The sequence below is a fragment of the Stegostoma tigrinum genome, chromosome 42 (assembly GCF_030684315.1).
Source record: "Stegostoma tigrinum isolate sSteTig4 chromosome 42, sSteTig4.hap1, whole genome shotgun sequence".
NCBI classification, from domain to species: Eukaryota; Metazoa; Chordata; class Chondrichthyes; order Orectolobiformes; family Stegostomatidae; genus Stegostoma; species Stegostoma tigrinum.
Window position 1 is genome coordinate 7,165,109 of NC_081395.1, and position 23,790 is coordinate 7,188,898.

Genomic DNA, 23,790 nt, shown 5'->3' on the forward strand with positions numbered 1-23,790 from the left:
AGAGTTTCTGGGAGTAATTCGGGAGACGCAGCAAAAATTTATCCTTAGGAACGAGAAACATGGTACAGGGACAGTGAGGTAACTGTGGCTGACTAAGGAAGTCAGGGACAGCATAAAAGCAAAAGAGAAAGCATATAATGTAGCAAAGGGCAGTGGGAAGCCAGAGGAGGGCTTACAAAGACCAACAGAGGGCAACAGAAAAAAAGAAATAAGGAGGGAGAAGATTAAATATTAGAGTAAGCCAGCCAGTAATTAAAAGGAAGACTGTTAGAGATTCTCTAGATATATAAAGGGCAAATGGAGTAAAAGTGGATTTTGGACCACTGGAAAATGACGATGGAGAGATAATAATGAGAAACAAAGGAATGGCTGAGGAACTTAATAATTACTTTGTGTCAGTCTTCATGGTGGAAGACATGAGCAATGTCCCAAAAATTGAAGAGAGACAGGCAGCAGAGCTGAGTATGGTTGCCATCACCAAGGAGAAGGTGCTAGAAGAACTGAACGGCCTGAAGGTGGATAAATGACCTGGACCAGATGGACTACACCCCAGAGTTCTTCAGGAGATGGCTGAAGAGATAGCGGCAACATTAGGGGTGATCTTTTGGGAATCGCTAGAGTCAGGGAGGGTTCTAGAGGACTGAAAAAAGTGCTAATGTAACACCCCCTGTTTAAGAAGGGAGTATGGCAAAAAGAACAAAAATTACAGGCCAATTAGCTAAACCTTGGTTGTAGGCAAGATTTTGAAGCCCGTTGTAAAGGATGAGATTTCTGTATACTTGGAAGTGCATTATGAAATAGGGCCAAGTCAGCATGGCTTAATCAAGGGGAGGTCATGCCTGACAAATCTGCCAGAAATCTTTGAGGAAGCAATGAGCAGGATAGACCAAGGAGAGCCAATAGATGTTATCTATCTGGACTTCAAGGAGACCTTTGATAAGGTACCACATAGGAGGCTGCTGAATAGGATAAGGGCCCTTGGTGTTAGGGGCAAGGTATGAGCATGGATAGAAGATTGTCTGTCTGTCAGAAAGCAGAGAGAGGAGATAAAGGGGTCTTTCTCAGGATGGCAGGCGGTGACTAGTGGTGTTCCACAAGGGTCAGTGTTGGGACCACAGCTTTTCACTTTGTACATTAAATGTTCTCAATGAAAGAACCGTGGGCATTCTGGCTATGTTTGCAGACGATACAAAGATAGGTGGAGGGATGAGTAGTATTAGGGAGGTGGGGAGGCTGCAGAAGGATTTGGACAGGGTTAGGAGAGTGGGCAAAGAATTGGCAGATGGGAGCACAACTTGGGAAAGTGTGAGGCCGCATGCTTTGGTAAGAAGAATAAAAGCATGGACTGTTTTCTAAATGGGGAGAAAATTCAGAAATCTGAAGGACAAAGAGACTTGGGAGTTCTAGTCCAGGATTGTCTCAAGGTAAGTTTGCAGGTTGAGTCGGTGGTCAGGAAGGCAAATGCAATGTTGGCATTTATTTAGAGAGGACTTGAATATAAAAGCAGGGATGTACTCCTGAGGCTTGATAAGGCCCTGGTCAGGCCACATTTGCAGTATAGTGTCCAGTTTTGGGCCCCATATCTCAGGAAGGATGTACTGGCCCTGGAGAGTGTCCAGAGGAGGTTCACGAGAATGGTCCCAGGAATGGAAAGCTTAACATATGAGGAACGTTTGAGGACTCTGGGACTATACTCAGTGGAGTTTAGAAAGATGAAGGTGGAATCTAATTGAAACGTTCAGAATACCGAATGGCCTGGACAGAGTGGATGTTGGGAAGATGCTTCCATTGCTAGGAGAGACTAGGACCCGAGGGCACAGACTTAGAGTAAAGGGAAGACCTTTTAGATCGGAGATAAGGAGAAACTTCTTCAGCCAGAGGGTGGTGAATCTATGGAATTCACAGACACAGAAGGCTGTGGAGGGCAGGTCATTGAATATATTTAAGACTGAGATAGATAGGTTCTTGATTACCAAGGGGATCAAGGGTAACGGGGAGAAAGCGGGAGAATGGGATTGAGAAACTTATCAGCCATGATTGAATAATGGAGTAGATTCGATGGGCTGAATGGCCTAATTTCTGCTCCTATGACTTATAGTCTTACGATATGGGAGAGAGGTGGGCCTGGGTGATGTCGGGCTGGGGGAATGTGGCCGGAGTGCTAGGGGAGTGAGCTGTGACGGGGGAATACAGGTGACAGGGATTTGAGAAATACAGAGTGAGGGAGATGCAGAGACTATGGGTCAGTGGGAGCAAATGATGTGTAAAGAGTGTGTGTCAGCGGGATTGGAGGATGTGAAGAGGATGGAAACTGGAGGAATTGAGAGATAAGGAGGGGGATACAAACTGGGAAGATTGAGGAAGTGAGGAGGCTATGCATTGTATGGTTCCACTAACTTGGGAGGTTGAAGTTGAGGACAGTTAAACGGAAGATTTTGTAGCTGGGCTGGAGAGGGAATTCTGAAGCTCTGGGTCACTATCTCTCTGTCTCGCTGAAGGACACACACTGGAAGGTGCGGCGCCTTCAGAAGCTGGAGGCCTCAGCCAAGTTGGAGTTGCAGTCAGCGTTGGATGCTGAAATTCGAGCCAAACAATCACTGCAGGAACAGCTCAATGAAGCCAAACGCACAAACCTGGCTACAGAATGGTAAGTTTAAAACCAGCAAGGCAGGAGCTCACACAGGACCCGCTCTGTACAGCAGTCTCTCATTCCAGGCTGTGAAAACCAAGAGATCTCACCATATTTGCTGTATCTAACCCCATGCTGTCCCTGTCCTGGGGAGTGCTTGATGGGGGACAGCACAGAGGGAGCTTTACTCTGTATGTAACCCCCGAGCTGTCCCTGTCCTGCGAGTGTTTGACTGACCCACCTTGGCATGTCTATCTGCAGCAAGCTCCAGGAACTGGAGAAACAGAATGAGTCTCTGAAGCTGGAGGTTGAGAAACTCAAGGAGGAGGCGCAGACAAAGGTGCAAAAGGGTAAGGACCATTTGAGTTTTTGCCGGTGGGGCCTTGTTCTGGTTGCGAATTGCCAAGGCGAAGGGGGAACTCCCTGCCCCAGATTCCTCATGTCAGCCATCAGATCCATGCCGTTCACCCACTCCTGTCTCCTGTGGACAGGAAAAGCAACAGTGAGGTTTCATGAGAAAGGACTTTTTTATTGATTCCTCCAAATCAGGGTATTGCAGGGAGAGCTGAGGTATGCATCCCTGAAGCTAGTGTTTGGAGCACATACCAAGTCATGGATGATATACAGGGAGGCCATTCACTCCAATGTGTCTGCGAATGAGCCACTTTCTTAATACCAGTTGTTTGCCACTTCAACATGCTACCCTGTTGCCCTGGCCAACATCTCTGTCTCAGGCTTGCTGCAGTGCACCAGCGAAGCTCAAAGCAACCTTGAAGAACAGCACCCTGTTTTCAGCTTGGGGACCGTACAACCTCCATATTGAGTTCAACAACTTTAGGGCTTGAGCTCTCTCATGCCCTGACCCCAGGCCTTGCTGTCACACACACCAGTTTTGATGAAGGGTCACCCAGCCCGAAACGTTGACTCTGCTTTCTCCTTGACAGATGCTGCCAGATCGGCTGAGCTTTTCCAGCAATTTCTGATTTCCAGCATCCGCAATTCTTTCGGTTTTTAACTCCGTGCCAATCCTCCTGTTTTCTCCTTCCAGCCCTGCACGTGTTCTTCCTCTTTGGATAAGAATCTGACTCCTTTCTAAATGCCTTGATTGTGCAGCCCAAGAGTGTGATTCAAACCACATCCTAACCACTCGCTTATGTGAGAGAGATTTTTCCTTCCGTCTCCAATACTGCTTTTGCCGATTTCTTTTAAATCAGCGTACGATCTTCGTCACCATCTACTCTGCCCGGATTATTCCTGATTACATACACCTCTGTTAAATCCCCCCTTGGCTTTGTTCAGGGAGACCAGCACGCCACATCCTCCCCCTCTTGATCTCTCCTGACTATCCACGCAACTAAAGCTCCTCAACCCTGGATGTATTCTTGCTGATCTTTTCCGCACCCTGTTTAAAGCCTGCACACCCTTCCCAAGGGGGACTCTAGTTGACACCAAACCAGGGTTTTCGGCTTTGAACTGGTTGGATTGTGGAGGTTAAAGAGACGGGGACAAAGAAGTGGAAATCCAAAGGGGAATTCGGTCACCAGTTGGGAAACCACAGGGACAGAGATGGGCTGAATGGTCTGCAAGCGCCTGGTGGAACGTGACATTCACACCTCGGCCACAACTGGTTCACTGGTTGATGACAGGGTGTTGAGAAGGTTATGGCTGTTAAACTTTTGTATCTCCCTGCAGGTTTACGTCAGGATTCTTTTTTCTCATTCATCTCCCCGCCCTCGGTAAGTACGGTGTTGTTGAGATGTCCAGTCTATTCCCAACCCCACGCTTGTGGACAACAGCCATGTTCCCCTTTCTGCATTAATCTTTAGAATCTACCTCTGCACCCTTCTGAGAGCGGGAGGAGGCCACTCAGACCCAGGGTGACCTATTGTATCTGCCCGTCTTATTTTCCAACCCTTAATCTTCTCACCCAGAGGAAGTCTATTCAGATGACAGACGGAGTTCAATCCAGGGAAGTGTGAGGGGCTGAACTTTGGGAGATCAAATGGTAAGGAAAAGTATACAGGACCCTGAACAGCACTGATGTACAGAGGGATCTTGGAGCTCAAGTCCATAGCTCCCTGAAAATGGCCACACAAGTAGATTGGGTGGTAAAGAAGGTGCTTGGCAGTCTTGCCTTTATTTGTTGGGGCACTGAATACAAGAGACAGGATGTCACGTTGAGATAGTAAGAAATGCAGATGCCATTGATCTCAATGTGAACTTTACTAGTTTCAAAATCTCCCCAACCCTGGCCTCATCCCATGGCCAACCCTCCCTCTCATCCCTACCAACTTGACCTGTCCTCCTCCTCTCCCACTATCTGCTCTTCCCACCTCACTGACATATCCCCACCACTGCCTACCTGCACTCATAGAACATAGAATATTACAGCACAGTACAGGCCCTTCGGCCCTCGATGTTGTGCCAACCTGCCATACCAATCTGAAGCCCATCTAACCTACACTATTCCATGTACGTCCATATGCTTGTCCAATGACGACTTAAATGTACTTGAAGTTGGCAAATCTACTACCGTTGCAGGCAAAGCGTTCCATTCCCTTACTACTCTCTGAGTAAAGAAACTACCTCTGACATCTGTCCTATATCTTTCACCCCTCAGTTTAAAGCTATGCCCCCTCGTGCTCGCCGTCACCTATCACCATCCCACCTACCTTCCCCAGCCTGACCCCTCCTCTCTCTGTTTATTTCAGAGCTCCCTTCCCCTCCCCCATTTCTGAAGAGGTTGTCCCAAACTGAAATGTCAGCTTCCCTGCTCCTCTGCTGCTACCTAGCCTGCTGCGCTCTCCCCAGCTCCACATTTAGTTATCTCAGACTCTAGCTTGGGCTACACTGTGAGAGTATGGCCCTCAGTTCTGATCACCACCTTTCAGTGAGGATGTGGAAGCTTTGGAGAGAGGGTGCGGAAGAGGTTTACCAGGATGCTGCCTAGATTAGAGGGTAAGAGCTATAAGAAGAGGCTAGAAAAACTCGGGTTGTTTTCTGTGGAGCGGTGGAGGCTGAGGGGAGACCTGATTGAAGTCTATAACATTATGAGATGCATAGACAGGGTTGACAGTCAGAATCTTTTACCCAGAGTTGAAATATCTAATATGGGGGGGGGATTTAAGGTGAGAGGGGAAAAGTTCAAAGGAGATGTGAGGGGCGCATGTTGTTTTAAACAGAGAGTGGTAAGAGTCTGGAATGCGTTGCCAGGGGATGGTGGTGGCAGCAGATTTGATAGGGGCTTTTAGATGAGCACATGAATATGCAAGGAATGGAGGGATATTGAACTAGGGCAGGCAGAAGGGATTCAGCATCATCAACTTCATGGGCTGAATGGCCATTCCTGTGCTGCGCACTGTTGTGTTCTGTCTCAATCCTGACCTTCAATAGATCTCCAAGTCTTGGCAGCCTTATTCAGGGGCAGATTCCAGATTCCCAGTCCCATTGTGTGAGGAATTGCTCACCCACTTCACTTCTCAACAGGCCTGGCTCATATGTGAAGGTTCTGGCAACCCCCACCCCCACCAAACCTCGCTGCTTGCCCTGCCCACCCCCAGTGGAGGAAAAACCTTCTCCTCTACGAGATCCTGGCTTTGCAACCCTCTGATCATTCTGGGGAACTTGCACTCCTGCCAAGGCCAGAAGATTAGATTCCCTACAGTGTGGAAACAGGCCCTTCGACCCAACAAGTCCACACTGCCCCTTGGAGCATCCCACCCAGACCCAGACCCATCCCCATCCCCCTATAATCCTCGCAACCCCTGAACACTATGGGCAATTTAGCATGGCCGATCCACCTAACCTGCACATCTTTGGACTGTGGGAGGAAACCGGAGCCCCTGGAGAAAACCCACGCAGACACGGGGAGAATGTGCAAACTCTGCACAGTTACCCGAGGCTGGAATCGAACCCAGGTTCCTAGCGCTGTGAGGCTGCAGTGCTAACCACTAAGCCGCCGTGCCGCCCCAGCGTAGACCCCTCCTAATGTGTGGATGCTCTCAACTTATTGGTGGCACGGTGGCTCAGTGGTTAGCGCTGCTGTCTCACGGTGCCAGGGACCTGGGTTTGATTCCAGCCTCGGGCGACTGTCTGTGTGGAGTTTGCACATTCTCCCCGTGTCTGCGTGGGTTTCCTCCGGGTGCTCCGGTTTCCTCCCACAGCCCAAAGATGTGCAGGTTAAAATGGATTGCCCATGCTAAATTACTCCATGGTGCTCAAGGATGGACAGGTTAGGGTGGATTAACCATGGGAAATGGGGGGATACAGGGATTAGAGGGGGCTAGTTCTGGTTGGGATGCTCTTCGGAGGGTCAGTGTGGACTCAATGGGCCAAAAGGTCTGCTTCCACACTGTAGGGATTGCATGAACTGAACTCCAGATGGAGTCTGAGCCTTCTTCAGAGGATGGCGCTGGGGAAGGAGCAAACCTTGGGTTCCAACATGACTCAGTGTGGTGAGAGATAATGGGAACTGCAGACGCTGGAGAACCCGAGATAATAAAGTGTGGGGCTGGATGAACACAGCAGGCCAAGCAGCATCTTAGGAGCATCCATCCCCCTTTTCTGATGAAGGGTCTAGGCCCGAAACGTCAGCTTTTATGCTTCTGAGATGCTGCTTGGCCTGCTGTGTTCATCCAGCTCCACACTTTGTTATCTCAGGTTCTCCAGCATCTGCAGTTCCCATTAGGGGAATGGGCACCAAAATTGTAGTTCGACTATAGAAAAGGTTGAGAGTAGGATGGTCCGAAGTAAAGTTTCAGGGAAGCAAGATGGCACCGGCAAGCAAGAAGTGAGTCTACTTCAATGCCAGGAGCGTCCGGAATAAGGTGGGTGAACTTGCAGCATGGGTTAGTACCTGGGACTTCGATGTTGTGGCCATTTCGGAGACTTGGATAGAGCAGGGACAGGAATGGTTGTTGCAGGTTCCGGGATTTAGATGTTTCAGTAAGAACAGAGAAGATGGTAAAAGGGGTGGAGGTGTGGCATTGTTGGTCAAGGACAGTATTACAGTTGCAGAAAGGATGTTTGGGGACTCGTCAACTGAGGTAGTATGGGCTGAGGTTAGAAACAGGAAAGGAGAGGTCACCCTGTTGGAAGTTTTCTATAGGCCTCCGAATAGTTCCAGAGATGTAGAGGAAAGGATAGCAAAGATGATTCTTGATAGGAGTGAGAGAGAGAGACAGGGTAGTTGTCATGGGGGACTTCAACTTTCCAAATATTAACTGGGAACACTATAGTTCGAATACTATAGATGGGTCAGTTTTTGTACAGTGTGTGCAGGAGGGCTTCCTGACACAGTATGTAGACAGGCCAACAAGGATCGAAGCCACATTAGATTTGGTACTGGGTAATGAGCCTGGCCAGGTGTTAGATTTGGAAGTAGGTGAGCACTTTGGTGATAGCGATCACAATTCTGTTATGTTTACTTTAGTAATGGAAAGGGATAGGTGTATACCACTGGGCAAGAGTTATAGCTGGGGGAAAGGCAATTACGATGAGATTAGGCAAGATTTAGGGAGCATAGGATGGGGAAGGAAACTGCAGGGGATGGGCACATTAGAAATGTGGAGCTTATTCAAGGAAAAGCTCCTGTGTGTCCTAGATAAGTATGTACCTGTCAGGCAGGGAGGAAACTGTAGAGTGCGGGAGCCGTGGTTTACGAAGGAGGTGGAATCTCTGGTCAAGAGGAAGAAGAAGGCTTATGTTAGGATGAGATGTGACGGCTCAGTTAGGGCACTTGAGGGCTACAAGGTAGCCAGGAAAGACCTAAAGAGACAGCTCAGAAGAGCCAGGAGGAGACATGAGAAGTTGTTGGCGGATAGGATCGGGGTAAACCCTAAGGCTTTCTATAGGTATTTAAGGAATAAAAGAATGATGAAAGTAAGATTAGGCCCAATCAAGGATAGTAGTGGTAAGTTGTGTGTGGAGTCAGAGGAGATAGGGGAAGCGCTAAATGAATATTTTTCAACAGTATTCACTCTAGGAAATGACAATGTTGTCGAGGAGAGTATTGAGATACAGGCTACTGGACGAGGTGGGATTGAGGTTCACAAGGAAGAGGTATTAGAAATCCTTCAGAGAGTGAAGATAGATAAGTCCCCTGGGCCGGATGGGATTTATCCTCGGATCCTCTGGGAAGCCAGGGAGGAGATTGCCGAGCCTTTGGCATTGATCTTTAACTCGTCATTGTCTACAGGAATAGTGCCAGATGACTGGAGGATAGCAAATGTGGTTCCCCTGTTCGAGAAGGGGAGTAGAGACAACCCTGGTAATTATAGACCAGTGAGCCTTACCTCAGTTGTTGGTAAAGTGTTGGAAAAGGTTATAAGACATAGGATTTATAATCATCTAGAAAAGAATAAATTGCTTAGGGATAGTCAGCATGGTTTTGTGAAGGGAAGGTCGTGCCTCACAAACCTTATTGAGTTCTTTGAGAAGGTGACCAAACAGGTAGATGAGAGTAAACCAGTTGATGTGGTGTATATGGATTTCAGCAAGGCGTTCGATAAGGTTCCCCACAATAGGTTATTGTACAAAATGCAGAGGAATGGGATTGTGGGAGATATAGCAGTTTGGATTGGAAATTGGCTTGCTGAAAGAAGGCAGAGGGTGGTAGTTGATGGGAAATGTTCATCCTGGAGACCAGTTACTAGTGGCGTACCGCAAGGGTCAGTGTTGGGTCCACTGCTGTTTGTCATTTTTATAAATGACCTGGATGAGGGCGTAGAAGGATGGGTTAGTAAATTTGCAGACGACACTGAGGTCGGTGGAGTTGTGGATAGTGACAAAGGATGCTGTGGGTTGCAGAGAAACATAGATAAGCTGCAGAGCTGGGCTGAGAGGTGGCAAATGGAGTTTAATGCAGACAAGTGTGAGGTGATGCACTTTGGTAGGAGTAACCAGAAGGCAAAGTACAGGGCTAATGGTAAGATTCTTAGTAGTGTAGATGAGCAGAGAGATCTCGGTGTCCATGTACACAGATCCTTGAAAGTTGCCACCCAGGTTGACAGGGCTGTTAAGAAGGCATATAGTGTTTTAGCTGTTATTAATAGAGGGATCGAGTTCCGGAACCAAGAGGCTATGGTGAAGCTGTACAAAACTCTGGTGCGGCCGCACTTGGAGTATTGTGTACAGTTCTGGTCACCGCATTATAAGAAGGATGTGGAAGCTTTGGAAAGGGTGCAGAGGAGATTTACTAGGATGTTGCCTGGTATGGAGGGAAGGTCTTACGAGGAAAGGCTGAGGGACTCCTGGTCCCCTTCTGAATTCCTTGCCCAGAATCGTAGAGAATAGGGGCAGAAGTAGGCCATTCGGCCCTTTTTGAGCCTGCTCCACCATTCAATCCGAGCGCAGCCAATTGTCTAAATTCCTCATCTCTCTCTCTCTCTCGCTTTCCTCTGTAAGATGCTTCGTAAAATCTACCCGGAGTCCTAATCTGCTCTTCCTGTGACTCGAGTTCGAATCTTGTCAAGTGACAGTACTCAAATGAACATTGTTGTTGTTGTCCAACAGTTGGAGTTGCTGGATCTCTCTGCCTTCTCACGGCTCTCTCCGGACAGCAGGAAATCTCCAGGGCATGGGGTGCCTCGGCCCGAGAGTCCGTCTTTCCGAAGCAGGGAGGCATCGGATGTGAGTACAGGCGGCGGTGGTAGTGAGGAGGGTGTAGGGGGAGCAGCCTGTGATTCCCTCCCCCACTTCCCCCCCACTCCACCCCGGGGACCAGGGCCTCCGATCGATGGCCCCGTCGTCACCCAGCGTTGCTTGGACTGTCTCCCATCTCCACGTGGCTCCTGCTCCATGTTGGTGCTCTTGTTGACCAAGACTGCCCTCTGTCTGTGAGTGAGTGAGTGTCAGGCCTTTGTGAGTCATTCCTGCCAACGTTGACAAGGCCTGGTGTCTAACGCCCATACTTTGGGAAGATGGCAGGGGGAGGGGTGCTCCAAGATGTTAAACCAGCCTCAACGAAGGGCAACGCTCCCAAGTTGAGATGGAGGGTGTGGGTTGGGAAGGAAACCTTTAAGGGCCTGTGCTTCCATTCACTTCCTGCCCTTGCCCTTCTTGGTGGTAGCAGCTGTAGGTTTGAATTGAGTTAGATTTTATTCTCACACATACTCAAGGAGGGTGAAAAGTGTACATTGTCACCAGGCCCAGCACCATCTCAGGTAGAAAGTAGAAGAATAAGGAAATAAAGTTTAAAAATTCAACATGAAAGTCCTTTTTGGTAGAAAAATAAAGAAATAAATTAAGAATTTCAACATGACAGTTCCTTCTTTAATGCTCAGCCATTTTGGGTGGACTCACTGTCCACAAGGGTTTGATCTCCTCCACACTGGGCTGACTGGTGCGCCCTCGCTCCCTCCCTCCCCCCGCGCGTCCCCCCTCGCTCCCTCCCTTCCCCCCCGCGCACCCTCACTCCCTCCCTCCCCCCGCGCGGCCCTGCCCTCGCACCCTCCCTCCCCCCGCGCGGCCCCGCCCTCGCTCCCTCACTCCCCCCGCCCTCGCTCCCTCCCTCGCCCCGCGCACCCCCGGCCTCTCTCCCTCCCTCCCCCCGAGCGCCCCCCGCGCGCCCCCGCCCTCGCTCCCTCCCCACCCCCGCGCGCCCCCGCCCTCGCTCCCTCCCTCCCCCCCGCGCGCCCCCGCCCTTGACCCCTCCCTCCCCCCGCCCTCACTCTCGCTCTGCCCTCTCTCTCACTCTGCCCTCTCCCCCCTCACCGGCCGCCCGCGCTCTCGCTCTGCCCCCTCCACCGCGCGCGCTCTCGCTCTGCCTCCTCCACTACGTGCGCCCTCGCTCTCACTCTGCCCCCTCCCCCGAGCGCGCCCTCGCTCTGCCCCCTTTGTCACCCCGACCCCGGTGCGCGCCCTGCCCCCTCCCCCCCCCCGTCCCCTGCGCGCTCTCGCTCTGTCCCGTCCCCCGCGCGCGCCCTCGCTCTCGCTCTGCCCCCTCCAGCGCGCGCCCTCGCTCTCTGCAGCGATTTGGGGTTGGTGTATATGCAATGCAGGGGGCTGCGCCCTCAATAAAATGGAGACAAATCCCCGGTCAGCGAGAGGCCACTGTGTGCAGCAACATGTCCTCAACAGTGCCTGTAATTAACAGCAACGACCTGCCTCCTGCTGTTCTTTTTGCTCGGGCCACACTGCTTCAGACTTCACTACTGCCACTACTCGGGGGGGTGAGCGGGATGCCCACATCCCTGAGAACGGGCAAAACCAGATTTTTGGGGCAGCTTTCTTTCTTTGTGGGGAGTACAGCCTTGGCCAGGGCTTCTAAACGCTTATTGGTGCCTCGTTCTCTCTGTCACAGTCGAACGCGAAGCCCGGGTCTCCTCGAAAGGTACTGAAGAAGCCTACGTCTCCCCCTCCAGTCACTCCTCACCCCCCCAAGGTAAGAGGTCACCAAAACAGGTCAAAGGCCCGGAAACCATTCCGAAAGGGGCAGCTGGGTCAGCACATGAGGGAGAATGCAACGTCTCAAGGGGCTCCGACAGTTTTTATAAATGACTTCGATGAAAGTACCAAACAATTGGTTGCTAAACATCACCAAGGCAGCGGGGAAAGTGGGTTTGAAGGGGACATAAGGAGGCTCCAAAGGGATGGAGGTCGGGTCAGTGAGTGGGACAAAGAGGACATGATGTGAAATTGACCGTTTTGTTAGGAAGAATGTTTTTTTAGAAAAGTGTGCTATCGAATTGCAGAACTTTGTCATCCGGCAGGATCTGAGCGTCCTCATTATAAAAGTCAGAAGCCACACGAGACCAGGTTATAGCCCAATTTGAAATCACAAGCTTTCGGAGAGCTGCTGCTTCGTCACTTAAAGAGAGAAATAGTTATCTTCATCTCTGTCTTAATCCTTCAGTTTCAAACATTGATTCCCTAGTTCTAGATTCCCCTCTCAAGAGGAAAGCACATCCTCATCTAACCAATCAAAGCACCTCATGGTCCCAACCATGGTGTGTCTCCCACTCACTTCACCCAACGAAGGGGCAGCGCTACGAAAGCTTGTGATTTCAACTAAACCTGGTGTCGTGTGGCTTCTGACCTTGTCCACCCCAGTCCAACACCGACACCTCCACTTTGTGTAAATCATGGGAGTTTTGTGTGCAGGTAATTAGCAAAGTTAATAATGTGTTACTATTTATTGGGAAGGGAATTGAAAAGTAAGAAGGTTATGCTTCAGTTGTACAGGGCACTGATCATCGAATTTGGACAGTGTGGGAGCAGGCCATTTGGCCCATTTTGTCCATCCCTACCCCTATTCCTGCATTTCCCATGGCCAGTCCACCCTAACCTGCACATCTTTCGACTGGGAGAGAAAACCGGAGGAAACTGGCGCAGACACTGGGAGAATGTGTAAACTCCACATGGAAGGTCGCCCGAGGGTGGAATCGAACCCTGGTCCCTGGGACTGTGAGGCAGCAGCGTTAACCACTGAGCCACTGTGCTGCATGTTCAGAGAAGGGGTTTGAATCTAATACCTAGAACAGATGGGTTGTTTTAATGAGAAAAAGGTTGGACTGGTTAAGGTGGAAGCTAGAAGATTGAGGGACAACTTAGTTGAAAGACAAGGTCCTGAGGGGCTTGGAGTAGATGGATGGGGAAAGGAAGAAGAGACTCTAGAACTTGGGGGGCATTAAAACAAAGAGGAGGATAACTTTCTCTCGAACGCATATGAGTCTTCAGAAATCTCTGCCTCAAAAGGTGGTGGAACTTCTGCATGTTTTTGAGGAAGACTTTCTCAATAAGTGAGGGGTTTTGCGTAGGAGGGAGTGAGGAGTGATTAGATAAGCCATAAGATAATTTGAATGGCGGAGCAGGTTTGAGGGATCGAGTGGCTTAGTCCTGCTCGTAACTCGAGTATATGTTGGCTTCACATAAACCAGAGGTGGAGAGGAAGTTTGTGTGGAGTGTCAGCACCAGTTCCCCACCCGATGGGTTGAATGGTCTCCTTCTGTGCTATAGCTTCTTTTAAAATTCTTTCCTGGGGTGTGCATGTTATTGGGAAGGCCAACATTTGTTGGTCCTCCTCAACTGCCTCTGAGCTTTGCCCTCAAGTGGCTTCTTAGAGTATTTCAGAGGGTTGTTAAAAGTCATCGCCGAAGGTGCTGAAGGCCAGACCAGGTAAGGGTGGCAGATTTCCTTCCCAAAAGGCTGGGGGCAATTGATGATAGTTTCATAATCACCGTTACGGAGAACAGCTTTTTTTATTCCAGAATTTAAATTCTGCCAGCTAGGATCTAAACCCCAGTGAAACTGGCATTCCAATCCAGAATTATTTTTCAGTGAAACTGGCATTCCAATCCAGAATTATTTTTCCAAATTAGAATGTGCTTGCCGAATGTAATAATTCTGTCCTAGTATAAGATATGCTTTTATAGGTCAGTGCATTAAGCATAGGAGCAGGATTTCACTTTGGGTCAGGCCACTTTAGAAATATTGCATTCAGTTCTGGTCTGTAGGAAGGATGTGAAGCTTGAAAGGGCTCAGAAAAATATACAAGGATGTTGCCAAAGTTGGAGAGTTTGAATTATAGGGAGATGCTGAATCGACTGGGGCTATATTTTTTCCTGGACCGTCAGAGACTGAGGGGTGACCTGTAGAGGTGTATAAAATCATGAGGGGCATGGTTAGGGTGAATAGCTGAGGTCTTTTCCCTGCGGTGGGGCGAGGGGGGTCTGAAATGAGAGGGGCATAGGTCGAAGGTGACGGGGGGGGGGGGGGGTTAGGATTTAAAAGAGACCTAAGGGGCAACATTTTCACGCAGAGCGTGGTGCATGTATGGAATGAGCTGCCAGAGGAACTGGTGGGGGCTGGTACAATTACATTTAAAAGGCATCTGGGTGGGCACATGGATAGAAAGGGGTCAGAGGGAGACAGACCAAATGTTGGCAAATGGGACTAGATCAATTTAGGATATCTGGTTCGCATGGACAGGTTGGATTGAAGGGTCTGTCTCCGTGCTGTATGACTCTACATAAAACTTCTATGTTGCAGCCCACCCCTCACCAGTTTAAGGTGAAAACATTCCAAGTCCCCACAAAATGCATGCGTTGTACATCGCTTATGGTTGGCTTGGTTCGACAAGGTTTCAGCTGTGAAGGTAAGAAAGTACAAAGACTAGTTCTAATATAGTACTCTCCCTGTCTCCGGACACCTCAAAGTGCATAACCCCCAATGAAGCCTTGCAATAATATTAGTACCATTGATAACTATGGGTGAGATGGCAGAGGACAGGAGAGTGGCTAATGCTGTACCAGAGGGATGTAAGGAACTATAGACCTGTGACTCTGACCTCAGTGCTTAGTAAGTTGTTGGAGGTGATTCTGAAGGATAGGACTTGCATGTATTTGGAGAGGTGAGGAATGATTAGGGATAGACAGCATGGTTTTGTGGGAGGGAAATCACCTCTCACAAACTTGATCTGAGTTTTCTGAGTAAGTACGAAGAGGATCGATGAGAGCAGAGCAGTAGATGTTGTTTACCCGGACTTTACTGAAGCTTTTAACAAGGTTCTGCGTGGGAGGTGAATCAGTAATGTTAGCTCACATGGGATTCTGGGAGAGTTTGACAATTAGATACTAAATTGGCTCAAAGAGGAGACTGAGAGTGATGGTGGAGGGTTATTTTTCAGACTGGATGCCTGTGACCAGCGGTGTGCCACAGGGATTGGTGCTGAGTCCTCTCTTGTTTGTCATTTATATAAACGGTTCCGATGAGAATATAGAAGGCATGGTCAGTAAGTTTCCAGGTGACACCGAGATTGACAATAAACCATAGGTGCAGGAGTAGGCCATTCGGCCCTTCGAGCCAGCACAACCGTTCATTATGATCACGGCTGATCATCCACGATCAGCATCCTGTTCCTGCCTTATCCCCATAACCCTTGATTCCACTATCTTTAATTGGTCGTATAATGGACGGTGAAGAAGGTTATCTGAGATTACAAAGAGATCTTGATCCATTGGGTCAATGGGCTGAGGAGCAGCAGATGGAGTTTAATTTGGATAAATGTGAGGTTGCATTTTGGTAAAACAAATAAGGTCAGGATTTATACAAATAATGTTAGGGCCCTGGGCAGTGTGGTGGAACAGAGGGACCTAGGGGTTCAGGTACATAGTTCTTTGGAGTTTGCGTCACAAATAGGCGGAGTGGTTTTGAAGCTATTTAGTACATCTGCCTTCAACAGTAAGGCCTCTTCTGGAGTACTATGTCCAGTCCTGGTCGCCCAGTTATAGCAAGAATATAGCAAGACTGCTGGACATGCATATGGTCACAGAAATTTGAGGGTGCATCCATGAGGATCAATGGTCGGCACAACATTGTGGGCTGAAGGGCCTGTTCTGTGCTGTACTGTTCTATGTTCTATGTTCTAATATAACTGGAGCTGGAGGGGGTTCAGACGGATTTACCGGACCATTGCCAGGAATGGATGGTTTGAGCTATAAAGAGATGCTGCCGGATAGGCTGGGATTTCTTTCACTGGAGGTTGAGGGGTGACCTTGCAGAGGTTTATAAAATCTTGAGGGGGATAGTTAATCACAGGTGTCTTCTCCCTAGGCTGCGGGATTTCAAGATTGGTGGTATATTTTTCAGGTGAGAGGAGAGAGATTTTTAAAAAAAAGACTGCGGTGAGTTGGGTCTGAAGAACGTGGGAAGGGGACTGAGGGATGCAGGGAGAGGGCTGGGGTCATGGGGAAGAGTGTGGGGCTGGGAGACACAGCGAGGGGCAATTTTTTTTTGTAAAACAGAGTGGGTGGTTTACGTGTGGAATGAATTTCCTGAAGAAGTGGTGGTTGTGGGTAGAGTTACAATGTTTAAAAGACATTTGGATAAGTACATGGATAGAGAAAGGTTTGCGGGATATGGGCCAGGAGCAAGCAGGTGGGACTAGTTTAGTTTGGGATTATGTTTGAGATGGACTGGTTGGGCCGAAGGAACTGTTCTTGCGCTGTATGACGTTGCTGTGAAGTTTCTTGTTTATGTTAAAGTCACTGTACGTTCAGTGCTGTTTGCTATTATTCAGGTTGTCATTGGCCGCTCTGATAATATCTCTCTCTCTCAACCCTGCAGTCTGTAACTTTGTTTGCCACTCGGCCTGTTCCGCGGAGGCCAACATCTGTCCAACACCCCCCCAGCAAATTCGGTCGCTGGGGATCGATCCTGTCAAAGGAACTGGGACAGCGTTCGAGGGCTCAGTGTGGGTAAGTGAGTCACAGCGCCTCGCAACGGAAATGAGACCGGGCCCACTGTGAGGGGGTGCCTGATGACAGCCTTGCATTCACTTTGTCCCCGTGTGCAGCTCCATTACATGTATGTGTACGTGTGCGTGTGTTAGACCATCCCAGCAAGTTTGTGCTGTTCATCTCCAGGTTATCCCATGGATCCCAGTGAGAGCTGGAGGCTGCCATGTTTGTTTTTCTTTTGGGGGGTGGGTGTGGGGGTGCTGTGGGGTGTGGAGTTGTGGAGAAGACCATCTCTAGCCCTTGTTCCTGACCCTCAGGTCCCAAAGCCGACAGGAGTGAAGAAGGGCTGGCATCGGGCCCACGCTGTGCTTTGCGACTTCAAGATCTTTCTGTACGAGACAACGGAGTCGAGGGGTTCCCAGGCCAGCGCCGCCGTCACTCACGTCTTCGACCTACGGTGAGTATGTTCCCAGGTCAAAGGTTCCAGCCTCACTCAGCCCTGCCATGCACTGCACCACCCTAAGAAACCCTCATATCCCTCCCCACTCCTGCCCCCACCTTGTCCATCCCCGTCCCCAGGGTCAGTGCCTCAAACCCCTCACTGGGACTGAGAGACTGCGGTGGGGTGGGGCTGGGGGACGCAGGGAGAGGTTCGGGGGGTGGTGGACACTGGGAAGAGCATGGGGGTCAACACGGTGAAGAACGTGGGAGCCAGTGGTGGGGTGGGGGGAGATAGGGAAGTGTGAGAGGGTCGGGGGGACACAGGGAAGGGCATGGAGGGTGGCCCTCTGTGCTCTCTTTTCCGCCTTTCTTAAATAGTGGAGTTACGAGTTTATAAAATAATGAGAAGTATAGGTAGAGTTAATGGCAGTTGTCTTTTTCCTAGCATGGGAGATTTGGGGGACACATTTTTAGGGGAAAAGAGAAACATTTAAAAAAAGACGTAAGAGGCAAAATGTTTACACAGGGTGGAATGAACTCCCTGAGGATGTGGTGGTTATGGGTACAATTACATCCCTTAAAAGACATTTGGATAAGGACATGAATAGGGAATTTGGAGGGATACGGGCCAGGAGCAGGCAGGTGGGACTGGTTTAGTTTGGAATTATGTTCGGCCTGGACTGGTTGGGCCAAAGGGTCTATTTCCGTGCTGTGAGGCTCTCTGACTCTATTGAACTGAGTGGCCCAACCCAATGGAGGGCTCATCAGCAGTTCAGGATCTTCGGAGTCGGCCTCTCTGTGTATCTCCACCCCAGTAAAAAGAGTGTCCCCTTTTTGCATTTCAGCAATGAAGAATTCTCTGTGAGCTCAGTCTTCTTTTCCGATGTGATTCATGCGAACAAGAAGGATGTTCCATGTATATTCAGGGTGAGTGTGACCGTCATACAGCCAGATCCCCAGAGCCCTTCCCTTCAGGAATAACCCTGGACTGATTCTCCCTCTTCCCCCGGCTGCGGGGATACTGGAATGACTTCCAATGAGAGACCCAATAATAAAACTCTTTGATCTTGGGGGTCTGGGTCAACTCTCGCATCTCCTTTCTGGGCTGAAGGTCGCCGACTCTTCAGGTGGAGACCGCTCAGCCCCTCAAATCTGTTCCATTTAGCTCACAGCTGATTTCTATCTTGACTTGACACAACCACAATCTACCAGCCTTGGTCTGAGAATTTCCAATGTGTCCCTCAGCCTTGACAACATTGTTTTTCTTGCTGTGGGGGGGGGGGGGGGGGGGGGCTTGGGGTGCACGATTCCAAATGTCCTCTGTGTGGATTTGTGCTTCCCGACAATCACCCTTTCGTGGACCAGCTCTAGTTTCTGCACCCACTCCACCATGTTCTGGAACGCCCCAAGGGAAGAAATAGTTACGCTCTTTCGAATACGCTGCACTCAGTGCCATCCAAGGCAAAGCGGCCTTGCCCTGATTGGCACAAATATTCAACATTCACTCCGTCCTCCACTGACACTCAGCAGCAGCAACGTGGGGGAGGCCTAGCCCTAGCGGTATTATCGCCGGACTGTTAATCCAGAGACCCAGATAACGTTCTCGGGACCGGGTTCGAATCCCGCCACAGCAGATGATGGAATTTAAATTCAGTAAAAGTCTGGAATTAAGAGAACAATGATGACCATGAATCCATCGTTGGAAGAGCCCATCTGGTTCACTAATGTCCTTTGGGGAAGGAAACTGCCATCCTTACCTGGTCTGGGCCTACACATGACTCCAGACCCACAGCAATGTGGTTGACTCTTAACTGCTCTCTGCGCAATTAGGGATGGACAATAAATGCTGACCCTTGTCCCATGAATGAATAAAGAATGTACCATCTATAGGATGCACTGTGGTAAGTCACCGTTGCTCCTTTGATAGTACCTTACAAACCCACAACCTTGACCACCACGAAGGACAATGCTAGAAGGTGTACCTTCACCCTGTGAGGTTTCCTTCCAAACCTGGAATTGTGTTCCCATTTCTTCTGTCACTGGATCAAAATCCTGGAATCCAACAAACGAAACTGGACAAACCACCTGACATTGAATGATGCACTGGAAATGACAAACATAACGCAGCCCTGTCGACTCCGCACAATTCTCTGTGCTGATATCTGGGGGATTGTACCGAAACTGGACTGGTCAAGTCACAGAATCGCACTGTACGCACAATGTGCAGACACCACTTCCACCACCCCCACCATCCCTGGGCACGTCCGGCAAGACAAACCCAGCAGAGGTGGGATAACAGTGGTACATAGTCGGGATGGAGTCCTCAACGTTGACCCTATGGAGTCTCATGTCAACTGGCCCAACACAGGCAAGAGGTTTGTCATATACTGTATAAGATCTTATCAAGTAGCTCTGTGGGCTTGATGGGCCTGCTCCCCCTCTGTATTCTTTTTGCAATCTCTGCTTTCTCATACAGTCACACAGCACGGAAACAGATCCTTCAGTCCAACCAGTCCATGCCGAACATGATTCCAAACTAAACTAGTCCCACCTGCCTGCTCCTGGCCCGCATCTCTCCAAACATTTCCGATTCACGTAGTTAACCAAATGTCTTTTCAATGTTGTAACTGTACCCACATCCACCACTTCCTCTGGAAGCTCATTCCACACGCAAACCAGCCTCTTAAGTAAAACAAAAATGGTCCCTCATGTCCTTTTTAAAATCTCTCTCTTCTCACCTTAAAAATGTGCTCCCTAGTCTTGAAATGCCCCATCCTGGGGCAAAGACACTATTAACCCTAGCTGTATCCCTCATGGGTTTTATAAACCTTTAGAAGGTCAATTTCAACCTCCTACACTCCAAGGGAAAACCTCCCCACCTTTCTTTATATCTCAAACCTTCCACACCCAGCAACATTCCAGTAAATCTCTTCTGAACCGTCTCCAGCTTAATCTCGGCACTGCCAACTCCATGTGTAATGACTTGGCCTATCTCACTAACAACAGTGCTGGCGTTCAGCCCCACAGTCAGGACAGCCTCTGGACAGTCGTTTCTCTGCTTGCCCCGACAGATCACGGCTCCTCAGCTAACAGTCCCCAGCTCCAAGACCTCGCTCCTGGTGCTGGCCGACAGCGAGAGCGAGAAGAAGAAGTGGGTGACGGTGATTAACGAGCTGGTAGCCATCTGCAAGCAAAGCGGCTTCAAAGAACGGTCAGCGGTGTGTCTCAAAGAGGTCTACGACAGCGCACTGCCACTAATCTGCAACACGCTGACCGCAGCTATCATAGGTAATGTTTCCAATGCGATTAGCATGTGTTACAAAGGCTCGTGTATACTTAATATTGCTTGGAAGACTTGGGCTTTTGAAGGATTTGAGTGGAAAAATAAATTTATTTTGGTGGATGTAGTTCAAGACGTTTGCAGACATTATTAAATGAAGCTTCCTAAAAATTCACATGACTGTTGACAAATCGATTACTACTTTTGCTGTAGAATCCGGCTCGTTTAGTTTTTGAACAGTAACTGGGTTATCTGGTTCAGTTGGAGGAAAGCCTACTGTGAACAAGCTGCCCAGTTGATCTCTCCCACTTCGGAAAAGCAAAAACACTCCACATCAGTTCATTTGGTCTTCTGAAAGAGTGATTATACGGTCATACAGCATGGAAACAAACTCCTTAGTCCAACCACTCCATGCCTACCATAATCCCAAACTAAACTCGTCCCACCTGCTTGCATTTGGTCCATATCACTCCAAACCTTTCCTATTCACATACTTATCCAAGGGTCTTTTAAATGTTGTAAGTGTACCCCCATCTACCGCTTCCTCTGAAGGTTCATTCCACACACGAAACACGCCGTCTGACAAAATTTGCCCCTCATCTGTTTTTAAATCGTTCTTCTCTCACCTTAAAAATACACCATCTTGTTTTGAACTCCCCCCAGCTAAGGGGAGCAACCTTTTACTTTTCACCTTATCTATGCCCCTCATGATTTTATAAACCTCTGTAAGGTCACCCCTTGACCTCCTACATTCCAGGTGGGGAAAAAAAAGTTCCAGCCTATCCAACCTCTTGTTCTAACTCAAACCCTCCATTCCCGCCAACATCCTGGAAAATCTTTTCTGAACCCTCTCCAGCTTAATAATATCCTTCCCAAAACAGGGCGAGCGGAACTAGGCAAAACCCTGAAGAGGTTACACAAAGCTGAGTCTGATCAACGATGTGTACGTCAGCAGTTCCACTTTAAAAGTTGACGTCAAGTGACCTAAACCTATCAAGGCAGATACAGCACGGGATTAGAAACAGAGTAAAGCTCCCTCTACACTATCTCCCCCCATCAAACACTCCCCAGGGCAGGGACAACACAGGGTTAGATACAGAGTAAAACTCTCTCTACACTATTTCCCGCACACCGCCCCCCCCCCCCCCCCAATCAAACACTCCCAGGACAGGGACAGCACAGGGTTAGATAGAGAGTAAAGCTTCCTGTACACTGTCCCCCATAAAACACTCCCCAGGGACAAGGACAGCATGGGGTTAGATACAGAGTAAATCTCCCTCTACACTGTGTCCTCCATCAAACACTCCCCAGGACAGGGATAGAACGGGCTTAGATAAAGTTCCTATCACCTCATACCATCGGTCAAAATCTTCAGCATTTACTTGTCTCAATATCCCTCTCTCTATCTCAGACAAGGAACGAGTTGCCTTGGGTACTGAGGACGGACTGTACATCATCGATGTGACTAAAAATGGTAAGGATATACTCTGCAAATGAGGGAGTCTCCCCGGGCAGCTGTTGTGTGTTCACACCTTAAGGGAAGGCAAGTAGGGAGGAGCAGTGGATATGGTCGGACGTTAAGATTGTGGACTGGGGACATCATGAAATTGAGGGGGATTATGAGAGAGAGGCGGAGGGAAATGGGGAAGGGGGATAGAATGAGGTGGAGGGGGAGGAAAGTGATTGAAGGAGAAGGGTAGGGTTTGAGGCTGATGTTGAAGGGGTGAGACGGTAAGGAGGAGGAGGGATTGAGGGAGACGGTGAGGAGGAGGAGGGATTGAGGGGCAGGGATTGAACAAGGCAGTGAAGAGGATGATATGATGGAGAGCGTGAGTGTAAAGGGGATGATTGAGAGAGGAGAGGACTGGGAGAACAGGATGGATTGGAGAATGGGAGGGGATGGGAGTGTCAGCGGAGGACTAAAGGAGCGTTGATGAGGGTAGGGGGGAGGTTGTAGGAGATGGGGAGCAGAGGGACTGAGTCAAATGGGGAGAGAATGTATTTGACATACGTGGGGAACACGACAAGACAGTGGACCAAGGCAGCCAGGGGATATATTGTCAAACGGTCAATATTATTGATGGTCTTGAATCTTAGGGCCTTGTTACTCAAAATCTTTGCATTGCAGAAATCACACTGCTGGGCGACTGCAAGCGGGTTCACCAGCTCGATCCGGTGCCCGGTGCCAGACTGCTTGCCGTGTTGTCCGGTAGGAGCCGAAACGTGCGTGTTTTCACCTGGGAGGACCTAAAGAACCCGGAGGCGACTGGAGCCAAGCTGTTGGAAGCCCGGGGCTCTCAGATGATCACCGCGGGCAGCCAGTGCCAGGGGAAGGGTGCCAACTGGCTGTGCACGGCCACCAAGCGACATGTGACATGTTACCAGCTGGCCTCCAGCAAGCAGCCATACAAGCGGGCACGGGATTTCCAGGCCCCTGGGGTAGTTCAGTGGATGGGCATCTTCGAAGAACTCCTGTGCGTCGGCTATCCGGCCGGTTTCAGCCTGTATGCTTTGGCGGGTGAGGGACCCCCGACCAACCTGGTGAGCCCAGAGGACCCCTCCCTCGCCTTCCTCTTTCACGGGCAGACGGAGGCTTTGTGCGCTGTGACTGTTTCCAGTGATCTGTACCTGCTGTGCTTCAACACGGTTGGCGTGTATGTCAATGGCCAGGGTCGGAGATCAGAGCAGCGGGAGCTAATGTGGCCAGCGCACCCCATTGGTGCATGTAAGTGCACCTCTCACTCTCACTCGTCCTGGGTGGACACACACATACCAATAAATGGATTGATTCAGTGACAGGAGACCAAGGGGAACGTTTGTTGCTGATTTCAGTGAACAGAAAGCGGTTTTCAATGCCACAGCTCTCCCTGCTATACACTAACGATGTAAAAGTTCAATGTGAGAGACACGAAAAGGAAATGTGCATGTGACACAAAATTGGCGAAGTAGTTGATAGTGAAGAGGAGGGCTGTCAACCACAGGAAGATATTAATGCTTTGTTTGAGTGGGTGTCCAAATTATAGGAAAGATGTGGAGGCTTTGGATAGACTGCAGATGAGGTTTACCAGAATATTGCCTGGGTTAGAGGGTATGAGCTATAAGGAGAAGCTGGGTCATTTTCTCTGGAGCAGCAGAGGCCGAAGGGAGACTTGACAGAAATCTATAAAATTATGAGATGCATAGATAGGGTTGATGGTCAAAATCATTTCCACAGAGTTGAAATGTTGAAATGCATTTAAGGTGAGAGGGGGGAAAGTTCAAAT

General features: G+C 49.4%; 1 protein-coding gene across 2 annotated transcripts in view; it reads left to right on the plus strand.

The window, feature by feature from the left end:
- Positions 1 to 23,790, plus strand: part of LOC125449268 (serine/threonine-protein kinase MRCK alpha-like) — a 124,770-nt gene that overhangs the window by 86,172 nt on the left and 14,808 nt on the right. For both annotated transcript variants that reach the window (XM_059641502.1, XM_059641501.1), the window contains exons 19-30: positions 2,499 to 2,647; positions 2,891 to 2,979; positions 4,322 to 4,365; positions 10,142 to 10,258; positions 11,931 to 12,011; positions 14,618 to 14,723; positions 16,694 to 16,824; positions 17,124 to 17,263; positions 18,093 to 18,174; positions 20,319 to 20,535; positions 21,939 to 22,001; positions 22,656 to 23,252. In XM_059641502.1, the coding sequence (XP_059497485.1) occupies positions 2,499 to 2,647; positions 2,891 to 2,979; positions 4,322 to 4,365; positions 10,142 to 10,258; positions 11,931 to 12,011; positions 14,618 to 14,723; positions 16,694 to 16,824; positions 17,124 to 17,263; positions 18,093 to 18,174; positions 20,319 to 20,535; positions 21,939 to 22,001; positions 22,656 to 23,252 (1,816 nt within the window). The remainder of the gene's footprint in view (positions 1 to 2,498; positions 2,648 to 2,890; positions 2,980 to 4,321; positions 4,366 to 10,141; positions 10,259 to 11,930; positions 12,012 to 14,617; positions 14,724 to 16,693; positions 16,825 to 17,123; positions 17,264 to 18,092; positions 18,175 to 20,318; positions 20,536 to 21,938; positions 22,002 to 22,655; positions 23,253 to 23,790) is intronic.